Source organism: Sceloporus occidentalis, unplaced genomic scaffold (assembly GCF_023333645.1).
Source record: "Sceloporus occidentalis isolate IW3139 unplaced genomic scaffold, rSceOcc1.0.p SCAF_124, whole genome shotgun sequence".
Taxonomy (NCBI): Eukaryota; Metazoa; Chordata; class Lepidosauria; order Squamata; family Phrynosomatidae; genus Sceloporus; species Sceloporus occidentalis.
Window position 1 is genome coordinate 1,597,558 of NW_028317104.1, and position 22,256 is coordinate 1,619,813.

The window sequence follows — 22,256 nt, forward strand, 5'->3', positions numbered from 1 at the left end:
TGCACGAGCGACTCTGTTAAAGTCGCTCGTACGGACATTTAACTCTGTACAGGGAGGGAGACCAGTGGCATCGGCAGGGTAAGTTGCAGCATTGGGGTTTTAAAACCCCAATGCTGCAACTTGCCCTGCCGATGCCACTGGTCTTTAACTAATTGAACAGGGAGGGAGACCGATGCCACTGGTCTCCCTCCCTGTTCAATTAGTTAGTCCGTGCCGGGTTAAATGTCCGTACGAGCGACCAATAAAGTCGCTCGTATGGACATTTAACTCTGTACAGGGAGGGAGACCAGTGGCATCGGCAGGGTAAGTTGCAGCATTGGGGTTTTAAAACCCCAATGCTGCAACTTGCCCTGCCGATGCCACTGGTCTTTAACTAATTGAACAGGGAGGGAGAACGATGCCACTGGTCTCCCTCCCTGTTCAATTAGTTAGTCTGTGCCGGGTTAAATGTCAGTACGAGCGACCAATAAAGTCGCTCGTACGGACATTTAACTAATTGAACAGGGAGGGAGACCAGTGGCATCGGCACTGCCGATGCCACTGGTCTCCATCCCTGTTCAATTAGTTAGGGGTTAACTTTTTTTTAAAGGGTTAAGGGGCCGTGCAAGTGAGCCTATTGGTCGCTTGCACGGCCCTTTAACCTATGGATTTCTGCTCCCGTTAACCCCTTCGATGCTGTGTTAACGCAGCATCGAAGGGGTTAACGGGAGCGGAAATCCATAGGTTCGCTGTCAGGGGCTACAAAGACCGTGCGAGTGAGCCTAATGGTCACCTGCAGGGTCTTTCTCTGGCATCAACCAATTGGTTGATGCCAGAGGAGGTCCCTGTAGGCGACCAATAGGCTCATTCGCACTGCCCTGTAACCCGTGACGGCGAACCTGCGGATTTCCACTTCCGGGAACTGCCGCGATGCCGCGAAGCCAAGACAAGGTAAGATGAAGGGGGGGAATGGTAGACGAAGACGAAGACAATCACGAAGATCTTCGTGGTGTGTGTCTTCGTCTTCGCCTACGTTTTACCGCCGCCGTCTTCTCTTCGGCGTGTCTTCGGAACGAACACGAAAACGCACTCTTCGTGTTCGTTTCCATGTTCGCCCGAAGACGAATGCACAAGTCTAGTTAACACCTGACCACATCTATATGAACTTGTTGGACATTTCATTAAAAAATCATGGTCATTTATATGGAGTTGTCCCTTTTTGGTCAGGGTTCTCTGCAGGTCACTCGAGTTTCTCAGAGTCAAACACGTCCACTTGGCATGTCTGCAGGTGCTCGGCCATAGTGTTTTCAGGGAATGTATAGTTTGTGGGGGTTATTTTCGTGTTATGGGGTAGTTTTACTACTTTTCACTCATGATTTTGGAGTTACCTGTGGCCGTGTTACACCTACATACTACATACATGTGGTATCTATGTGCTCAGTAGAAGCGGGTGATTCCTTTTTTGTGCTTTCCTTCTTGTTCCAGGTAACCCAACTTACAACATCACTCCCAAAAGAGGCCTTACATGTGAAAAGGTAGAAGAAAAAACAACCAGTAGCGTACCGAAGGGGGGGGCGGTCCGCTACTGGTTGTGCGCACGGCACCCCTCCAGAGACGGACAGTAATGTCCGCCGCTAGAGGAGCAAGCTCGGTTGGGGAGATCAAGGATCTCCCTCTAACCGTCTTTAAAAAAAATCAAGGGAGCTAGAGGTCTGTTAATGCAGACCTCCGATCCTGCTCCCTTTCGATGCGCGCGGCAACTGATGCTGTGCGTCGGGATTTTATGTCATATCCCGGTGCACAGCACTGAAGCCACGCCCACCACCTCCACTGCAAAGGAGGACACAGAAGAGGAAGAACGAAGAGGAGGAAAAGTGACAGGTAGGAAAACATTCTGTGAGAGTGAATGGTGTGTTATGCTGTGGTTTAAACTGAATGTTTGTGAATGAGTGTGTGTGTGTGATAGCATGGATGTGTAAGTGTGTGGGGGGGATAGCATGGCATAGGGAGGCTGTAATCATATTCCTATCATGCTCAGGTTCCAGCATGTACCGGCTGCCTGAGCATGATAGGATTGCCGTTAGCAATTATATATTTTTTTGTTCAATTTTGGTGTGTTAACCACACCTTTATTAAAAGTAAGTAACACACCAAAATTGGACAGAAAAATTCGATAACAATATTAATTAATATATATATATATATATATATATATATATATATATATATATATATATATAATTGCTAACAGCAATCCCACTCCTTTCATGCCCAAGCAACCAGTACATGCTAGAACCTGGGCATGATAGGAGTGGGATTGCTGGTAATTATATTATATATATATATATATATATATATATAAAAACACACATATACATACATACACATATATATATACACATATATATATATATATATTTATTGTTATTGGTTTTTTTTATTTTATTGATTTTTTTGTCTAATTTTGGTGTGTTACTTTTAATAAAACTGTTTTTTTTTTGTCTTTGTATTTCAAGGTGTGTGTGTGGGGGGTCATTTTCGGTTTCAGTCAAGTGAATGCTAAATTTTCAGGTCCAGAATTTTCATTCCGGTGCACCCCTATATTATATAATAGATAGATAGAAATATATAGATAGATACTAGGCCAGACACTAAAGTGGTAGGCCTACACCACATCAATGTTTGGCTTAGTATATAGTGATATAGCTGCATTATTGTCAATGTCTGGCTCACTGTATAGTGATAGGTGTTATGTTGTACCATGGTCAATGTGTGCCTCTGTATATAGTGATAGATGTTCTGCTGTACCACTGTCAGTGTTTGCCTCAGTATATAATGATAGCAGTTATGCTGTACCACCATCAATGTTTGCCTCAGTATATAGTGATAGCAGTTATGCTGTACCACTGTCAATGTTTGCCTCACTATATAATGTTAGCAGTTATGCTGTACCACTGTCAATGTTTGCCTCAGTATATAATGATAGCAGTTATGCTGTAACACCATCAATGTCTGCCTCAGTATATATTGATAGGTGTTATGTTGTACCACCGTCAATGTCTGCCTTAGTAAATAATGATAACAGTTATGCTGTACCCCACGTACAGGATCCGCCCCAGGTGCCAAATACTCTAGGTACGCCCCGCTCGTGATTCGCTCATAATTTACTTATGCAATGAGAATTTCACCTATAAAAAAACATTACAGTAATTAATACTGTTGTGTAACTAATACTACATTATCACACTATAATGTAGTATTACTAACCATGAGCGAGCTATACCAAAAATATAGAACAATTTAAATTTAACATTTGCAGAAGCATATTGTGCACACAAAATTTTGGCCCTGGGAAAATTTTTGCACAAGAGAAATTTTCTGCGCACACCACCTAAGAAAAATTAGAGGGAACATTGCTTATACCCCCAAATATGCCCATCTGCCCCCGATATGCCTTATACCCCCTATATGCCATAGTGCCTTCTGATATGCCTTATACCCCAGATATGCCTCTGGACCCCCCAAATATGCCAATCTGCCCCCCACCCATACTTACCCCCGTGCTCCAGATTCCTTGGTGTCTGGTAGGGGCAGCCGGTGAACGTCTGCGCGATGTGCGTAGACAAACCTCTGCTGCTGGCCAGCACTTTCGCTGGTGCTTCTTTGACTGAGCCCCAAAAGGTCAAGTGCCGGCAGTAGCAAAGGTTGTCTTTTCATGTTAATGTGTTGAGCCACATCTCTTGAGTATAGTGATACCATCCATGCATGGGTATGTCATGTTATTTGGGAGGTAAAAAGCCACATTTGGGACATGCAGAATTTAGTTTTTCCACCCATAATTTTGACATCTGGTCGTTCTGCCCCATGTCCTATTTGGGCCAGCTCAATTTCCCTTACCAAACCATGCCAGGATTATTAGTAGCCAATTTCGCTTATAAAAATACTTGATGTTATGGTGACATCACAGGGCATATTTTTTTATATATTATTTTGCTGATCACATAGTGATTAGTTAGCTGGGCTCTATTGACCTCCTGAGTCCTCAGGTAGGTCTGGAGAGACCCTCTAGGAACTCTTATTTTAAGTGACTCTTGACTTTTGTGTGTTGCTGAGTGCATCTATACTGAGGCAATTCAGCAACAATTTTTTTTTTGGCGCTGGGCATCAGCCTTTCAATATGGTGAATAGGATTGCTCCTAGGAATTCTCATCCAGGTCTCCAAAACTCATTCGCTGCTTTCTACGCTGGTTTTAGCCCCAGACATGTCAATTGTCTTCAAGGGTATGTACTTCTATGATGTGCCTGGCGCATCAATTGTCATCACTGTATGATGTGTAAACAGCTTCATTATTTTCAGGGGTAGAGGAAGCCACCGGGTATTAACCCCTTCGCGACCTTTGCCGGTCATGGACAAACGGTCGGAGAATGACCTTTGACGGTCCTGAACCGTCATGGGGTTAAATCGGCTCAGAAAGCAATCAAAGATTGCTTTCTTCGAGCAGATTGTGTTGCTGTAATGCCTCGACATAGAGGCATTCAGCAACACAGAAAAAAAACCTCAGGGAGCAGTTAGATCGCTCCCGGGGCTTTTTTATTAGTTAAAAAAAAAGCCGGCAGGTCTTTTAAATATGGCGGCGCCATGCCGCTAAAAGCTTTGTTTAAGAAACGATCAGAGGTCGTTTCTTCCACTCAGTTGGTGTTCTTGAAATGCCTCGATATCGAGGCATTTCAAGAACACCAACTAAGTGGAAGAAACGACCTCTGATCGTTTGTTAAACGAAGCTTTTGGCGGCATGGCGCCGCCGGTAAACTTACCCTCAAAGATGGCGCTGCCCTTCTCCTGGCAATGGCCTCAGAAGCGATTTCAAATCGCTTTCACCACTAGGGGGTGTTGCTGGATGCCATCAGCATCCAGTGATTGAGATCAGGAGAGTGATCTTGATTTGCTCGGTCAAAGGCAATGTTTATAAACATAAGATCTGCCTCCCTCCATCACTTGCTTTTAGTGAGGGAGAGAGACAGATCGTGAGAAAAAGCAGGTACACTTTGACACTTTACCAAAAATAAAAATTTACACAAAAGGCTCTTATAAGAGCCCCTCTTTTTTTTTTAACCCCTTCCTTACTGTTGATCACTGCATAGGCAGTGATATTGCACATCAGCACTTTTTTGCTGTTTGTGCACTTTTATTTTTATCCACATTTTTTATACTTTATATTTTATATTATTTCATATTATTTTTAGGTACCATTAACCCCTCCTTTGCTGTAGATCAGTCCTTAGGGATTGATCCCATAGCAGCAGCGCCTTTTATTTTACTGATTTTTTTTGTTGTGTTTTTTTGGCTAGGGGTTAATTTATTTTATAATGCAGCCCGTGTATACTGCTGAGGAAGTGTATGCATTTTTGGCCTCAGATTCTGAGGCCACTGACACAGCGTCAGATTTTGATTTTGGTCAGTTCACAGATACATCTAGTGATGTATCTGTGGCTGCTGGGTCCGCTGCCACAAGTAGTGGCATTGCACCCAAGGAGTGGGTAGTGCCTAATAGGTATACACCAGCTATCCCTCCTTTTACTGCAATTCCTGGCATCAGTATTGATGTTACAGGATTTACCCCATTGCAGTTTGTGCAGATTTTTTTGGGAGAAGATGTCTTGGGAGACATTGTCTCCCAATCCAACATCTATGCCCAGCAGTGCCGTGCTGCTAGCCCTGACTCCTATTTTTCAAAGCAGCCATGGACCCCATAGACGTGCCAGAATTTCTTAAATTCTAGGCATTAACTATGCTAATGGGAATTATAAAAAAAACCTCCATCCGCTCCTACTGGAGCACTAGCCCCATCTTTAGTACCCCCATTTACACCCAGTCCATGGGTAGGAGAAGGTATGAAATGATTCTTCATTTCATGCATTTTAGCGACAACAGCCTGTGCCCCCCTAAGGAGCACCCACAGTTTGATAGGCTCTATAAAATCCGCCCCCTGATTACCCATCTCGCTGCCAAGTTTGCAGAGGCTTATACACCTGGAAGGGATATCTGCGTGGATGAATCCCTGATGAAGTATAAAGGAAGGTTGGGATTCAAGCAGTATATTCCTTCCAAGCGCTCCAGGTATGGCATAAAATTGTATAAGCTCTGCGAGAGTGGGACTGGGTATACTCAGGCCTTCCGGGTATACGAGGGTAGGGATAGCCACCTTGACCCTCCAGGTTGCCCAGAACATCTAGGCACCAGTGCCAAGATTGTGTGGGACCTAATATTCCCACTTATGAACAAAGGCTACCACTTGTATGTTGACAACTTTTATACAAGCATCCCTTTGTTCAAGTTGCTGTATTGTTTCGATACAGTAGCTTGCGGTACTATTAGAAAGAACCGCGTGGGTTTCCCACAACGTCTGGCACAAACCCGACTAGGAAAGGGGGAGACCTCAGCTCTACGCCAAGAGGAGCTTTTGGCGTTGAAGTTCAGGGACAGAAAAGAGGTGTGCATGCTGAGCACCATCCACGATGAGAGAACTGTGGAGGTTTCTGTCCGTGGCAGAGCTGGGGTCACTAAAAAGCCAGTGTGCGTCAGGGCCTATAATAAGAACATGAGTGGAGTTGATCTGTCAGATCAACTCCTACAGCCCTACCTCATTTTGAGGAAGACAAAGGCCTGGTACAAGAAGGTTGCAATTCATCTAATGCAAATTGCAACCTACAATGCTTTTTTGTTGCATGAAAAAGCAAATCCCGGAATGACTTTTTTGCAATTTCAGCTTCGAGTAATTTCGGATATCTTGTAGCAAGATGCACCTGGTCCCCGGGCGGTGATGGAGTCTAGCAGAATTGGGGCTACCCATTTTATTTTTAAAATTCCTCCTACAGAGAAGAAGCAGAATCCCCAAAAGAGATGCAGGGTATGCTACAGCAGGGGGCAAAGAAAGGACACCCCATTCTACTGTCCAGATTGCCCTGGAAAACTCTGCACTCTGTGTCGGTAACTGCTTCAAGCTGTACCACACTGCTGCCCATTTTTTTATTTTTTTTTCCTGCTCTACATTTGTATTTTTTTCCCCATTTACTGCTATTTTGATGTTTTTTGCTGCGCCATTTTTTTGCACTAATTTGCACTGACAAGTGACCCCTGTGTCTTTCCCATGGCATGAGGGAATCGCTTAAGGTGCTAGATCAAATCCCTTCTTGGAGAAAGGCCAGGCTTTCTTCTGCCCCATCTGAAAGTTGGGTACAAACCAAGTTTTGACCGGATGTTGTAAACAGTGAATTACGCATGTCTCAAATGTTACAGTTTAGCCCCCACACAACCTGCCAAACCCATGCATGTGGGGTATCGCTGTACTCAGGAGATGTTGCTGAACACACATTGGGGGGTTGTTTGCCAGTGACATATACCAGAACCTGTATATTTATAACTAAAGTACAATTTGTGTGAAAAAAAAAATAAAAAAAATTACTATTACAAATACAAAGTTTGACAAAGTGTGGTTGTATAATTGGTGCATGCAAAGGGTTAAAATAACAGCATTTGGAATACCCTGGGGTGTCTAGTTTTCAAAAATATATGGTTTGACGGGGTTAAACTGAGTTAACCGGCTTCAAAGATATTCCAAAGAGGAGATGTAGGCAGAATGACCAGATGCTAAAAGTCTGTGTTGAAAACTTGAATTACGCATGCCCCAAAAGTAGCCTTTTACCAGCCAAACAATCTGACAAACCCATGCATGTGGGGTATCACTGTACTCGGGAGATGTTGCTGAACACATATTGGGGGGTTGTTTGACAGTGACACATACCAGGACCTGTATATTTATAACTAAATTACAATTTGTGTGAAAAAAAAAATTAAAAAAATTACTATTACAAAGTTTGACAAAGTGTGGTTGTATAATTGGTGCAAGGCAAGGGTTAAAATAACAGCATTTGGAATACCCTGGGGTGTCTAGTTTTCAAAAATATATGGTTTGACGGGGTTAAATTGAATTACCCGGCTTTAATGATGCTCCAAAGAAGAGATGGAGGCAGACTGACCAGATTTATTAAAAAAGGTTTGAAAATCATAAAACGCTGCTTGTACTTATGGCCCTATAACTTACAAAAAACAGCAAAAAAACATAAAAACATTGGGTATTTCTAAACTCAGGACAAGTAGTAGAATCTATTTAGCTAGTTTTTTACTTGCTTTTTTAGGTGAATAAAAGATTTTTCAAATAAAAGTCATAAAATTTGGGTTTTTTTCAATTTTTCACCATGTTTTTTTTATTTTTTTAATAGTAAATAAGATGATATGATCAAAATAATGGTATCTGAAGAAAGCCCATCTTGTCCTGAAAAAAACAATATATAACTTATGTGGGTACACTAAATGGGTGAGGAGATAATTACAGCTGAACACAAGCACCACAAAAGTGTCAAAACAGCCTCGGTCCCACAGGGTACAAAACGCAAAAATGAGCCCGGTCCTTAAGGGGTTAAATTCCCTCCCAAGGGAAAAAAAAAAAAAAAAAAAAAAAAAAAAAACTTATACTGCAGATTAATTGACAAATGTAAAGCTAAAATGGGGAATGGATAAATGCTGCAGCCATTCTGCTTCATCCCACAATACAACGTTGCACAGTCAGCATGCAATGCATTCAGTTTACTCAGAGGGAATATAAACAGGAATATATAAGTAAGCATAAAATGCGGGCACAGGCAAAGTTAATGTGGACAAATATATGGTAGAAGACGACAATAACTGAAGCATTAATGTTAACTTGAATACACTGAGAATGGAACAAAATGTATAGACTACTTATACAATGAAGTATACTTCTGTACAAATAAATCATAATCTTTGTTAATCTAGATGTGCTTGTGTTGAACTACGTGAAAATAACACAAAATAACACAAAAGGCTTATAGTAGTGGGCCATAATGTTCAAATTAGAGCATCTTAGTGGACAATTGCTCCATTGCTATCACGGCTGACCCGTGAGCCGAAAAGGTAGATGGTTCCTAATAGCAGATGGCAACCACAAAGTCCGTGGCGAGGTACAAAAACGATAATCCAAAAACAAGGTCAGGTCACACGCAATGGTCGAGGCAGGCAGCAAGGAACGTAGGTCAAAAATCAGAAGGAAGGATCTGGTACACTAGTAGAATCAATCAGGACCGCTTAGGTACAGAGGCAGTAATAGCTTGATACTTGAGCAATGATCTCTCAGTGGAAGGGGCTTTTATAATTTGAATTTGGCGCCAAAATGACGTCATACTGAGAGACGCGTTGCCATGGCAACGCGTACACAACTCCTACGTTGCCGGCGTCTATCAGCAGTAGCAGGGAGTGGACGCGTCTCCATAGCAACCTGGGACCGCGTCCTCCTCCCTGCTGCTCTCTGCCGGCAGTGGAGGGGGCGTGCCTGCACGCAGCCTCTGCTCGTGTCTGTGTCAGCGAGCAGAGGCTGAGAGGAAACCCGACGCCGAGACCTGCCGACGCTGGAACCGGGGAGAGGGTGAGTTGATTTATGACAATTGCCCATCATGGCAGACATCTCCTGAGTGTAGATCACAAAACAAATGTGCAATGTTATTTTTATGTTTAAATGACATATTATGTAATGCTTTTACAATGTCTCTCACACTAACATGATATACAATATGTGCACAAAAGTATTGGAACACTGGCCCATTACACCTACAGGGACTTTTATAACAATGCATTTTAAATACATTGAAATTAATATGTTGTTGGTCTCCCATTTGCAGCTATAACAGCTTCAATTCTTCTTTGAAGGTTTTCCATAAGATTTTGAAGGGTTTCTCTGGGAATTTGTACCCGTTATAAGCGTTAACATAATTAACCCCCTTAAGGACTGGGCTGTTTTTAAAACTTTTGCACCCATGGCTGTTCTAACATTCCTGCAGTGTTTCGGTAAATTTCTTCTTAGTAAAAAAATACTACCACAAACTTTCACAAAGCCTTGGGTCAGAATAAGTGAATGGAAAGCATTAAAATACCACTCTATGAAATGAAAACTACATAGGTTAATGGGGGTAAAAACACCTGGCCAGTTTCAAAGATGTCCTAAATAACACATGGGGGCAGGATAACAAGATGTCAAAATTGTATTGAAAAATGCGCACACTCCACAAATGTGGTCTTTTAGCCCACAAGCAACCCAACACACCTATGCATGGGTAGTATCACTGTATTTAGGCGATCTTGCTGAATACATACTGGGATGTTGTGTGCCAGGGACATATACCATATGTAAATTCATACTTGAGGTGCAATGTCAGGAAAACACAAAAAATACTACCAAAAGAATTGACAAAGGCTGGTGGTATAACTAGTGCATGGAAAATCTTAACCTACCACCCTTTGAAATAGCCTAGGGTGTCTAGTTTTAAAACTTATATAGTTTGATGGGGGTAAATTGAGTTGGCCAGCTTTAATGATGTACCAAATAGGACGACAAGATGTCAAAATTCCTAGTTGAAAAACTGAAGTGCTCACCTGAAATTCATAATTTGTCCAATTAAAAATGTAATTTAATAAATTTTAATGAGTTTTTTATGTTTTTGTTTGGGTGTTGCTGAAAACCTTGATATCAAGACTTTTCAGCAACACCAGCTGATCATTGATGACTTTCTAACCTCATTTAACCCCATGACGCACCAGGTATGTCAACCGCCCTTGACTGCTTGTTTTTCTGTGATGTGCCAGGCTGGTCTATGGTCATTAAGGGGTTAAATGAGGTTATTAATACATAAAACTTGTGCTCTTTGTTTCTCAGCCAGTGTACTTGTTTGAGATATTTAGTTTCAAGCTCCTACCATGGACGACGACATATGTGGCTGCATGTGGCAGAGACAGCATTAACTAATTAAACTAATTACTTAAATCAATTGAGCATTAATTGTCAATTATCTCTACTGAAGTTCTTTTCCTTCGCTTCACTCTAGACTGACAACCTGCCCGAACCAATCAATGACAATTTGAAACTTAAAAACAGACAAGAGATGATAGGGTGGAATAACAAGCAATAAGAAAATGGCTGCTCTAATTGTATAAACATAGGGTGTGGTTACCGTGAATGTGGTTTCTGGTGACTGACACTCCCAGCAGAGAATGCCCAAACGGAAGTTTGGCCATTCCCTGCTATTATGATGTCATCTGCACTCGCATCGGTACATGCCCCAGCTGACAAGGGACACCCCAGACTGTATAACGGCAAGCCATAGGACATCCTATTACCGTATTTGCTCGATTATAAGACGAGCCCCCAAATCTGAATATTAATTTAGGAAAAAAGAAAAAGACTGAATATAAGACGACCCCATAGGAAAAAAGTTTTACCAGTAAATGTTACTTCGTCTAAACTATTTTTTGTTTTTTATAAAAGCTATGATTGAGAAAAATATTTTGGTTTTATTTCCTTCTAATTTTCCAACCTGCCCCCCAGTTATGCACATCTGCCCCAGAAATGCCTTATACCCCCTATATGCCACTGTGCCCCATGATATGCCTTTTAACCCTCTAAATGCCACTGTGCCCCATGATATGCCTTTTGACCACCTATGTGCCACTCTGCCTCCAAAAATGCCTTATACCTCTATATGCCACTCTGGCATTTAGAAGGTTAAAAGGCATATTATGGGGAAGAATGGCATATAGGGAGGTTTAAGGCATTCAGGAGGCAGAGTGGCGTGTAGAGGGTTAAAAAGGCATTTCTGGAGGCAGAGTGGCATTAAGGGGGTTAAAAGGCATTTCACAGAGCACTCTGCCTCCAGAAATGCCTTATGCCCCCCATTTAACACTCCCCCGCCCCCCCAAACTTACCGGTGCGTCTGACTTCCCTGTCATGTAGCCGGGGCAGCGTGTAGATCCCACACACTTACGCTGCAGCCGGAAGGAGGCGTGGCTAGCAGCGGGGGTTGTCTGCGTCCATCGCGCAGACCTTTCCCGACTGTCAGAGATCAGAGCACCGGCACGGGGAACTCTGATCTCTGACAGCCAGGGAAGGTCTGCGCGATGGACGCAGACAACCTCCGCTGCTAGCCACACCTCCTTCCTGCTGCAGGGGAAGTTGTCTACACGCTGCCCCAGCTACACACCGGGGACTCAGAAGTACCGGTAAGTGGGGCGGGGGACAGGAGGATCTTAGTCGTCTCATAGACCTATTTGAGGTCTGATTATAAGACGACCCCGATTATAAGACGAAGGGTATACCTCGTCTTATAATCGAGCAAATACGGTACATCCTTTGTAACCTAGCGCTTGTTCCCTATAGTATGTCTTAAGGGTCATGAGTTTAGTGTGTGTAAAAGAGAGCTTCTTAAATAGACAAAGCATATGAAAGTACTTTGTTAAAGTACAGAGTAAAGTATGTTAAAAAACACAATAATAAAGGTACTTACCTTAGGAAGATACACACCCTATAGAAGAAACTCTTACAATCTAACATAGCTAGGGCTGCAACTAACGTTTATTTTCATAATCGATTAGTTGGCCGATTATTTTTTCAATGAATCGATTAATCTGGTAAAAAAAAATTGTTGTTTATTTAAAATAAAAACTTATAATTTACATTAAGATGTGCCATTAACACTTATCGCTTTATCACAATGGCCAATAAATACCAAAAAAGCTTTACTAGTAAATATTAGTGTAAACTATTTTTTCATATTTAATGAAAAATGCCTGTAGTTTATTTTCTTTTATCTGCCAACCCGTCCCCCAGTTATGCACATCCCCAGCTTGCCTCTCTGCCCCAGAAATGCCTTATACCCCCAATATGCTACTCTGCCCCCATATGTCAGAGATGCCACTGTGCCACCTTATACCTCCTATATGCCACTCTGTCCCCTAATATGCTTTATACCCCCCCGATATGCCTTATAGCCCCCTGATATGCCACACTGTCCCCTAATATGCCTTATACCCCCTATATGCCACTGTGCCCCCTGATATGCCTTATAGCCCCCTATATGCCACTCTGTCCCCTGATATGCCACTGTGCCCCGATATGCCTTATACCCCCCCTATATGCCACTGTGCCCCCTGATATGCCTTATAGCCCCTATAAGCCTTTTACCCTTGATATGCCACCATGCCCCCTGATATGCCTTATAGTCCTTTAATGCCACTGTCCCCCCTGATATGCCTTATAGCCGCTTTATGCCACTGTGCCCCCCTGATATGTCTTATGCCCCTCCTGATATAAGAAAAACTGACATCGCTAAAATAGGTATAAAAATATATGCTTTAATAAATAGACAAAAAAAGAATAGATAATACACAATACGATATAAATATATGGACAATACAAACAATAAATCAAATATTACTGCAATCAAAAAATAAAAAACACAAATTAAAGAATGCACATAATTAATAGATATGCCTTATACCTCCCTATATGCCACTGTGCCCCCTGATATGCCTTATATCCCCTATATGCCACTGTGCCCCCTGATATGCCTTATACCTCCCTATATGCCACTGTGCCCCCTGATATGCCTTATATACCCTATATGCCACTGTGCCCCCTGATATGCCTTATACCTCCTATATGCCACTGTGCCCCCTGATATGCCTTATAGCCCCCTATAAGCCTTTTACCCTTGATATGCCACCATGCCCCCTGATATGCCTTATAGCCGCTTTATGCCACTGTGCCCCCCTGATATGTCTTATGCCCCCCCGATATAAGAAAAACTGACATCGCTAAAATAGGTATAAAAATATATGCTTTAATAAATATAGACAAAAAAAAGAATAGATAATACACAATACGATATAAATATATGGACAATACAAACAATAAATCAAATATTACTGCAATCAAAAAAAAAAACAAAACACAAATTAAAGAATGCATATAATTAATAGATCCCGAAAAAATTCTACCTGCCCCACCAGGGGTTAATATAGCAACAGAAGAAACACTGGGCAAATGAGCGTAAAAAGAAAGATAATACTCCAGGCTTAGCTTACCCAGTGGTGCTTATTTGTCCCGTTTTTCTTCTGTTGATATATTAACCCCTGGTGGGGATGTAGAAGTGGAAGTGAAGGGAAGTAGCGGAGCTTGCGCACATAGCACACTAAAATCCAAATCCCTGCAGCGCTGCAGGGGACCTGGATCCTCTCCGGCAGCTGGTGGGAGTCTGTGCGATGTGCGCAGACAGCCTCCGCTTCTCCCCTCCACTTCTGTTGGGGCTTCCATGTTGGAAGCCGCAACGGAAGGTCACGTGATGCCGGGTTCAGTAATAGAAGCCCCAGCGGAAGTGGTGGGGAGAAGCGGAAGTGGAGGGGAGGGGAGAAGGCGGAGGATGTCTGTGCGTTTTGCACAGACCCTCACCGGGTGGCAAGGAGGATCAAGGTCCCCTGCGGCGCTGCGAGGGATCTGGATTCTAGTGTTATAATCCGATCTCTATTTGAGGTCGGATTATAGAAGGAGGGGAGTTTTTCAGAGCATTTGCTCTGAAAAAACAGATTTTATAAATCGATAAAAATCAATTCAACTAATCGATGAGAATCGTTGACAATTTTCAGAATCGATTATCGATTCGTTGTTGCAGCCCTAAACATAGCTAATAACCCAAAAAACATAGTGGATAGTCGTATGACTATCCCATACATGTTTAAATTTCCTCACTGTATTAGTATCTATCACTTTTGCTGGGGAGCTGTTCCATTTTTCTACTACCTTCTCAGTAAAGTAAAAAGTTTCATTTTTCCAGACATTAATTTGGACTTAATCTGCTTGAAGTAGTGTTAGTTAGACCAAAACAGCAGAGAAGCTAAAGTTGTAGCAATGCATTCTTCATTGAAGGGGCTGTATGGGGCTTTAATCTGTTTCTTTAAGCAACTGTCTTTTAGGACACACTTACAAGCAGTCCTATTAAGCCACTCAGGGATATTACCTCACAGGTTTTACAGAACAGAGCATTCTCATTGAAAAAAAAAAAGAACCTCTGCCACAAAATAATTTTATGTTTAAATTCTGATAACATCAGCTTTATATCACCAGGTTATCACATAAGGCCACAAACATTCACATATATGAGTTGGGGTGAGCTGACATTCATATTTAGATCACATAACCAGGAATCATTTTTTTGCAGAGGATAAATTGCAGCTTTCTCCTCTTCTGTCCATTCCTACACATGCCCCGCCCCGAGTCTTGACCCTTGCACTGCCCATACCCAGGAGGTTCCCCATTTCTCAAACCCGAAATAAGAGACAGACACCAGCAGGATTGGATTTAGAAAAGGCCGAGACATTTATTTAACAAATGTCTCGACATAACTTTATTTAACAACATATAAATTATTATAAAACACTTTAATAATAACTTCTGTATAAATACTATACAGTCTTCTGTACACCTGTGTACAAACAGCTGAGGGTTCCCAACCTAAACACCAAACAATGGCTTCACACTACCCCCTTCCGCCGGATACCACAATCGCCCAAGCGACCGCGGGTCGGATAGGGGAGCTCCACCTTAACGCTTTGTTTAATCCTGTACAGGGAGGGCATTAACTCTAACCTCTAACCAAAACCATCAACTTGCCACTCCCATTATCATTCAAACTTCTCCAGGGAACTCCTCCGCCACAGCAAAGAAAACGGATCCTGCAAAAAGAAAGAGGGAAAGGGGGAAAGAAAAAACACACAAAGCCAACACAAAAAACACAAAGCAAAAGACAAAAAGAGGGAGGGCGGGCGGGAAACTGCTCCTGTGGTGTTCAGTAATTGCCCCTTGCACGTGTGCTTAGAGGGGCTTTATAGCCCTGTCCCCTTCCCCCTACAGTCACGTTCCTTGTGACTTCCCCCACGTTCCCTGTGCATTCTCACCTCGTGCTAACCCTTGCTGAGTTAACCCTTTCCTGCCCTAATACCATGTGCACCGTCCTGTAGTGCTGGCAGGGTCATGTTCCCCTTACGCCTATGACTCCAGGGTTTCTTGACCCTTGCACTGCCCATACCCAGGAGGTTCCCCATTTCTCAAACCCGAAATAAGAGACAGACACCAGCAGGATTGGATTTAGAAAAGGCCGAGACATTTATTTAACAAATGTCTCGACATAACTTTATTTAACAACATATAAATTATTATAAAACACTTTAATAATAACTTCTGTATAAATACTATACAGTCTTCTGTACACCTGTGTACAAACAGCTGAGGGTTCCCAACCTAAACACCAAACAATGGCTTCACACTACCCCTTCCGCCGGATACCACAATCGCCCAAGCGACCGCGGGTCGGATAGGGGAGCTCCACCTTAACGCTTTGTTTAATCCTGTACAGGGAGGGCATTAACTCTAACCTCTAACCAAAACCATCAACTTGCCACTCCCATTATCATTCAAACTTCTCCAGGGAACTCCTCCGCCACAGGCAATGAGCTTGTATCCCTACTAGCTCTTTGCCCCCGCCACACAGCAAACGCCCTCTCCAATCCTGCCCCAACCTCAAGACACCACAAATCCATACCAACTGCATTCAAATGAACCCCATCCCGGGCAAACAAACCAGCCGGGTCAGATTCGATATCAGAATGCGACACCACCAGGCCACCATGCTGTGCCACAAAATGAGAAACAGCCCGATTAACCCTCCTACGGGCCCTATTGATACCCACAACAGATCTCGCTCCCCGCCAAAACAACCGAGGGGTAATCCCAGACCACACCAAGAGCATCCCAGGAAAACTGTCCCACAAACGTAACAAATCACATTTAATGTCCTTAATCAGCTTCCTGGCCGGCCTGGTACAAAGGTCGTTACCACCAGCATGAAGAACCAAAATGTGCGGGGCACCGTGCCGATGCACCTGAAAATCCACCTCAGAACGCACACCTTCCCACCGCAAGCCCCGAAAACCAAGCCATCTGACCTGTACCAGGTCCGGATCCAGGCCCAAAAGCCGACCGCGAGGACGAACACTGGCCCTACGCGCCGCCCAGTAAACATATGAATGGCCCAGAATCCAGATCAGGCATCCCGAGAAACCTACAACGAAAAAACACAGGACAAACAGGAAAGAAAAATGACTAACAAGTCACACAAGGTGCGAACGCACGTAAGTCTGAAAACGCCCAGACTCCCACCTCCCAATCCGTCTGATAACATCCTCACCCAGACCCCACCTAGCCGCCTGGGTGGCCGCGCCTATCCGAAAAGAATGGGTCCCAAACTCCCCCGGGTTCAAGGCACACGCCAACAAGCATTTGCGGAAAACCGCCAAAAACTGAAAGCGAGACAGAGAACTCCCATTCACATGCACCAGCAAGGGACCATCCCCAGGCGGCCGCACAGCCAAAAAGGAACGCAAACAACCGACTGGGCAAAGGTCAGACCCCTCCAAACCAAACAAACAGACGCGAAATCCCCGTCCCAACTGATCAGTCTTAGAACGACGAACCAAAAGAGAAACAGACCGATCCCTAAGCAAAACATCAGAAAACAGCAACCCCCCAACCGTAGTGGTGCTCGGACTAACCAGCTCACTAATGCGAAAAGCACCAAAAAAGGCCAAAACAAAACTCAAACGAAAAAGACAAACCTCAAACTCAGAAAAGCAAACCCCAGGCAAACAAACACACAAACGCCCCAGCAAATCAAAAGTGACAGGACGCCGACTATCCACCCGTCTACAACCACGCCGATAGCCCTTCATAGCCTGGGAAACCAAGAACTCCTTAGTCAAATCCACCTCCCCATGCATCTTAAAATAAAAAGCAAGAGCCGCCAGGCGCTTAGTAATGCTCGCCACAGAAACCCCGCGAGAAAATTCCGTGCCCACCACGAACAGCAAAACGGACAGTCTGCCTTCCCGCGAAGCAGGACCACCAACTTCCCGCAAGGACGCCTCCCAGTCCTGCCAGTACCTGGTGTATGCCGACAAGGTGGACGGAGCCAGCGACCGAGCCACCTGACTCAAGACCCATCCTCGACCACGCTCCAAATCCAGGCTGGAACCTCCACCCCCACTGGATCTGCGGCCGGCACCAAATCCCGAAAACGGTCCCAAAGCTGTCGAGACAAAGCATCAGCGACACTGTTACAAGCACCGGCGACATGCACCGCCCTGACCCACAAATTCAATTGCAGACACCGGAAGACTAAATGGCGCAACAACCGAATCACCGGAGGAGAGGAAGAGGACAGATTATTAACTGCAAAGACCACACTCAAATTATCACACCGAAAAGTGATACACTCATCGCGAAACCTGTCACCCCAAACCTCGACACCCACCACAATAGGGAACAACTCTAACAACGTCAAATTCCTAGTGAAGCCCAACTCAAACCAGCCACCCGGCCACGTACCAGCAAACCAAGCCCCTCGAAAGAAACCACCAAAGCCCACAGAGCCGGAAGCATCAGTCCACAAAGACATGTCATCATTAAAGACAGCATCCGCCATCCAATAAGACCTACCATTGTAAAGAGAGAGAAACATATCCCAAACCCGGAGATCCTCCTTAAGTTCCCGCGTCAATCGAATGAAGTGATGGGGCGACCGCACCCCGGAGGTCGACATAAACAACCGCCTGCAAAACACCCTACCCATGGGCATAATCCGACAAGCAAAATTCAGTTTGCCCAACAGAGACTGCAACTGCACCAACGTAATCTTAGTGGCAGCACGCGCTCGGGAGACATGAGCCCGCAAATCCATAACCTTATCTAAAGGAATCCTGCATAAAAGCTGCTCGGCATCAATTTCAATCCCCAAAAAACGTATCACAGAACATGGACCCTCAGTCTTGTCTTCGGCCAGCGGCACACCAAAACGCCGCATAACGAAACGCAGAGTTTCCAACAACACCAAACAAACTGACGTACCCCTTGGACCTACACACAAAAAATCATCCAAATAGTGAACAAGTGAATGGACACCCGCAATCCGCTTGATAACCCACTCCAGGAAACAACTAAACGTCTCAAAATGCGCACAGGAAATCGCGCAACCCATGGGCAAACAACGGTCCACATAAAAAGAACCCGCCCAATGGCAACCAAGCAACCGAAAACACTCAGGATGAACAGGTAAGAGTCGAAAGGCAGATTCCACATCAGCCTTGGCCATCAAGGCACCCGGCCCCGCCTCCCGAACCAAACGTATGGCAGCATCAAAAGAAGTATACGAAACTCTACAAAGTTCCCTGTCAATGCCGTCATTCACCGACCTGCCTTTTGGGTAAGACAGGTGATGAATCAAACGGAATTTACCCTCCTCCTTCTTGGGCACCACACCCAGCGGGGAAACCATCAAGTCAGCCAGCGGCAATTCAGAAAAGGGGCCCGCCAGTCGCCCCAATTCCACCTCCTGAGCAATCTTATCCGTGACAACCTGAGGATGCAAAAGTGCAGACTTCAAATTCCTAGCAACAAAACCCCGAGAATCACCAGAAAAAGGGATCCTAAAACCAAACGAAAAACCCTGCTCAAGCAAAACGGCCGCATCCCTATCTGGGTATTCACGAAGCCAAGGAAGCATCGCGTCCACGATCACCGGGGACACCCCCTTTACCAGCAGATCCCGACTTGGGCTGCCTATCCTTCTTATAGCACTTCGAGTAAGGGTGGCTGCCGCTGCATCCGGTACACTCGTGCCGGAATTTGCACGCATTACCCCACAAGCATTGCCCGTCATTAAATTGCCAACAAATGCCCTTTTTGGCAGCGACAGCCCCCGACGCGGAGGCGCCACTCCGAAAGGGCTGGGAACCAGACCTAGAGGGAGTCATCACCTTCAACCACAAAGCTATCTCCTTCTGATCCCAACGCAAAGACGGACGAACAGCCTTCCTCTGACGGAATTGCTCATCACAGCGTAACCAACCAACACCCCCATACGTCCTGTAAGCCTCACCAATACTGTCCTGATAACAAAACAAAGCCGAACAGTTTTCCGGCGCCTTTTCACCAATGACGCTAGCCAATATCGCAAAAGCCTGCAACCAATTACTAAAAGTACGCGGGATAAGCCGGTGTCTACGCTTTTCCTCCTTCTCAATCTTCTTAGCATCCTCACCCTTCAACGGCTTATCCAAATTAAAACGCTCTAAAGGAAGCAAGGAGAAAATCTCAACGTATTCACCTTTCCAGATCTTTTCCCTCACATCACTCTTCAGATGGGCCCCCAGCGGCCCTTCATAACAGACATACACCTCGCCCTTCGCAAAATCCGACAAACGCTCCACCTCTGAATCCTTAGCCGCCGACTCAACCAGAACCACGGGAGCAGCAACAGCGGACGTATCCCCCACAGACGCCACAGAACACGCAACTGGAACGGGGGCAGCCGCCACGGGCGGCCCCGAACCCGCCGACGCATCCCAAACCTGAGACGGCAACTGAGGACCAACAGCCCCAGCAGCCCGACCAGACCCACCCTCAAATAACCTAAGAAACTGTCGCAAACCCTCCAACACATCCAACCGAACCTCACTCCTATCACTCCCAGCCAACCCCAATACAGAACCAGCACCCACTGTCAACCCCGAAACAGCTTGTGAAGAAAGAGGAAAAAGAGAGGGGGAGAAAACAGGAAACCCCAAAGACTCACCAGGCTGGGGGGCTGTGCCACTGCCTGCCACGGGTCCTGCCGGGGTCACACGTCCAGGAGCACCAGCTGCAGAGCTGGGACCAGCAACAGCATCATCATCCTGACGTCCTCGAGCGGGCAGGGAGCCAGGACCCGCTGCAGAAGAACACTGGTACCGAGATCGGCCACCAGAGGGCGTCCTGCCGACACGAACAGGAGCAGGAGACGCTGAGTCACGAGACATGAGAGGACGAGAAGAAGCAGCTGGAGCCAGCTGCTCACCACGAGCTGCAGGGGGAGGGGGGGAATCCTCCAAGTCAGGCTCATCCAGAGCGCTCCAGGAAGCCGCCACGGACACCACACTGGCAGCAGGAGATGGGGAGCGGGCAGACCGAGGCACGGAATGCGAACCTCGGGCCCGTGCGGGGCCACCACGCTCACGTGAAGCCGGCCGTTTACGCGACCGGGCAGCATCCCGGGACCGGCGTGCAGGCTGGGAACTGGGGACGACATCTGCATCAGGGCTGAGGCGCACAGGAGGCCGACGGGCCCTGGAACTCGTCCGCCCACGCTCCACAGGAACCACCGGAGGTGCAGCAGCAGCAGCCACAGCAGCAGCAGGAGGAGGAGGAACCAGATCAGCAAAGCGGTCACGGAGCCACTCCATCCCACGGGTCCTAGCCTCTTCCCTGATGGCTGACAGCAGCTCCTCCATGAAGACCTGCAAGGTAAGAAAGAAAACAAAACGAACACACACAGAGGGAGACAGGAGACAAGAGACTGGAAACTGCTAAACTGCTCCTGTGGTGTTCAGTAATTGCCCCTTGCACGTGTGCTTAGAGGGGCTTTATAGCCCTGTCCCCTTCCCCCTACAGTCACGTTCCTTGTGACTTCCCCCACGTTCCCTGTGCATTCTCACCTCGTGCTAACCCTTGCTGAGTTAACCCTTTCCTGCCCTAATACCATGTGCACCGTCCTGTAGTGCTGGCAGGGTCATGTTCCCCTTACGCCTATGACTCCAGGGTTTCTTTACAATATTTATTGTGAAAAGAGGAGCTCATGCAACGTTTCTGCTTTGGTTTGCCTGTATTGTAAATATAGCTAAATGTACACTTTCATTGTACCGATTGATGTCAAATAAATTACCCCAACGTTAACAATACTTTAGTCTTCTGTACCTTATAAAGGACTATGTGCAGAATTCAAAACTATACAAACTTATATATTAGAATGTTAATAATTGGAAGAGTCTTGCAGACCAAACATCTGTTTTGTTTAAAAATTTAAACTACAAAATTAAGGATTCAGACATGAAGCCACAAGACAAACATCTAACTATAATTACTGTAGGATTATTAGAAAGCAAAACTGAGTAAATAGAAACATATAACAATGACAGATAAGAACATTTTGGCCCATCTAGTCTGCTCTTTTTTGTACTACATGTTGTGTCATATTTAGGATAGCTTTACATGTGCATCATGTATGTTTAAGTTCACTCACTATATTAACCTCTACCACTTCTGCTGGGAAGCTGTTCCAAGATCTCTGGTGGCATTAAGGATAAAAACTGTGACTCCCTGTGTTTTAGGGAAAAAAAATCAGATAATTGCCTTATAGGGAAACAGTAAAAGTAAAATGAACAAAATGGATTTAGTATGAATGAGTAAGCAGCCATACAACACCAACTTGGTTCCTGTGGCGCCCATAAGTTC

The 22,256-nt window shown here is 45.0% G+C and overlaps 1 protein-coding gene and 1 pseudogene across 1 annotated transcript in view; one reads left to right on the plus strand and one right to left on the minus strand.

Moving 5' to 3' along the window:
• The window catches only part of LOC149282011 (contactin-associated protein 1-like), a 101,452-nt gene that overhangs the window by 71,214 nt on the left and 7,982 nt on the right, over window positions 1-22,256 (minus strand). The window contains exons 5-11 of the mRNA XM_089498682.1: window positions 20,563-21,092; window positions 19,476-20,505; window positions 19,224-19,375; window positions 17,789-18,018; window positions 17,122-17,233; window positions 16,880-16,995; window positions 16,477-16,564 (exon numbers count right to left, since the gene is read on the minus strand). Coding sequence (XP_089354808.1) covers window positions 16,477-16,564; window positions 16,880-16,995; window positions 17,122-17,233; window positions 17,789-18,018; window positions 19,224-19,375; window positions 19,476-20,505; window positions 20,563-21,092 — 2,258 coding nt within the window. The remainder of the gene's footprint in view (window positions 1-16,476; window positions 16,565-16,879; window positions 16,996-17,121; window positions 17,234-17,788; window positions 18,019-19,223; window positions 19,376-19,475; window positions 20,506-20,562; window positions 21,093-22,256) is intronic.
• LOC149282012 (small nucleolar RNA SNORA35) lies at window positions 7,096-7,221 on the plus strand (annotated as a pseudogene).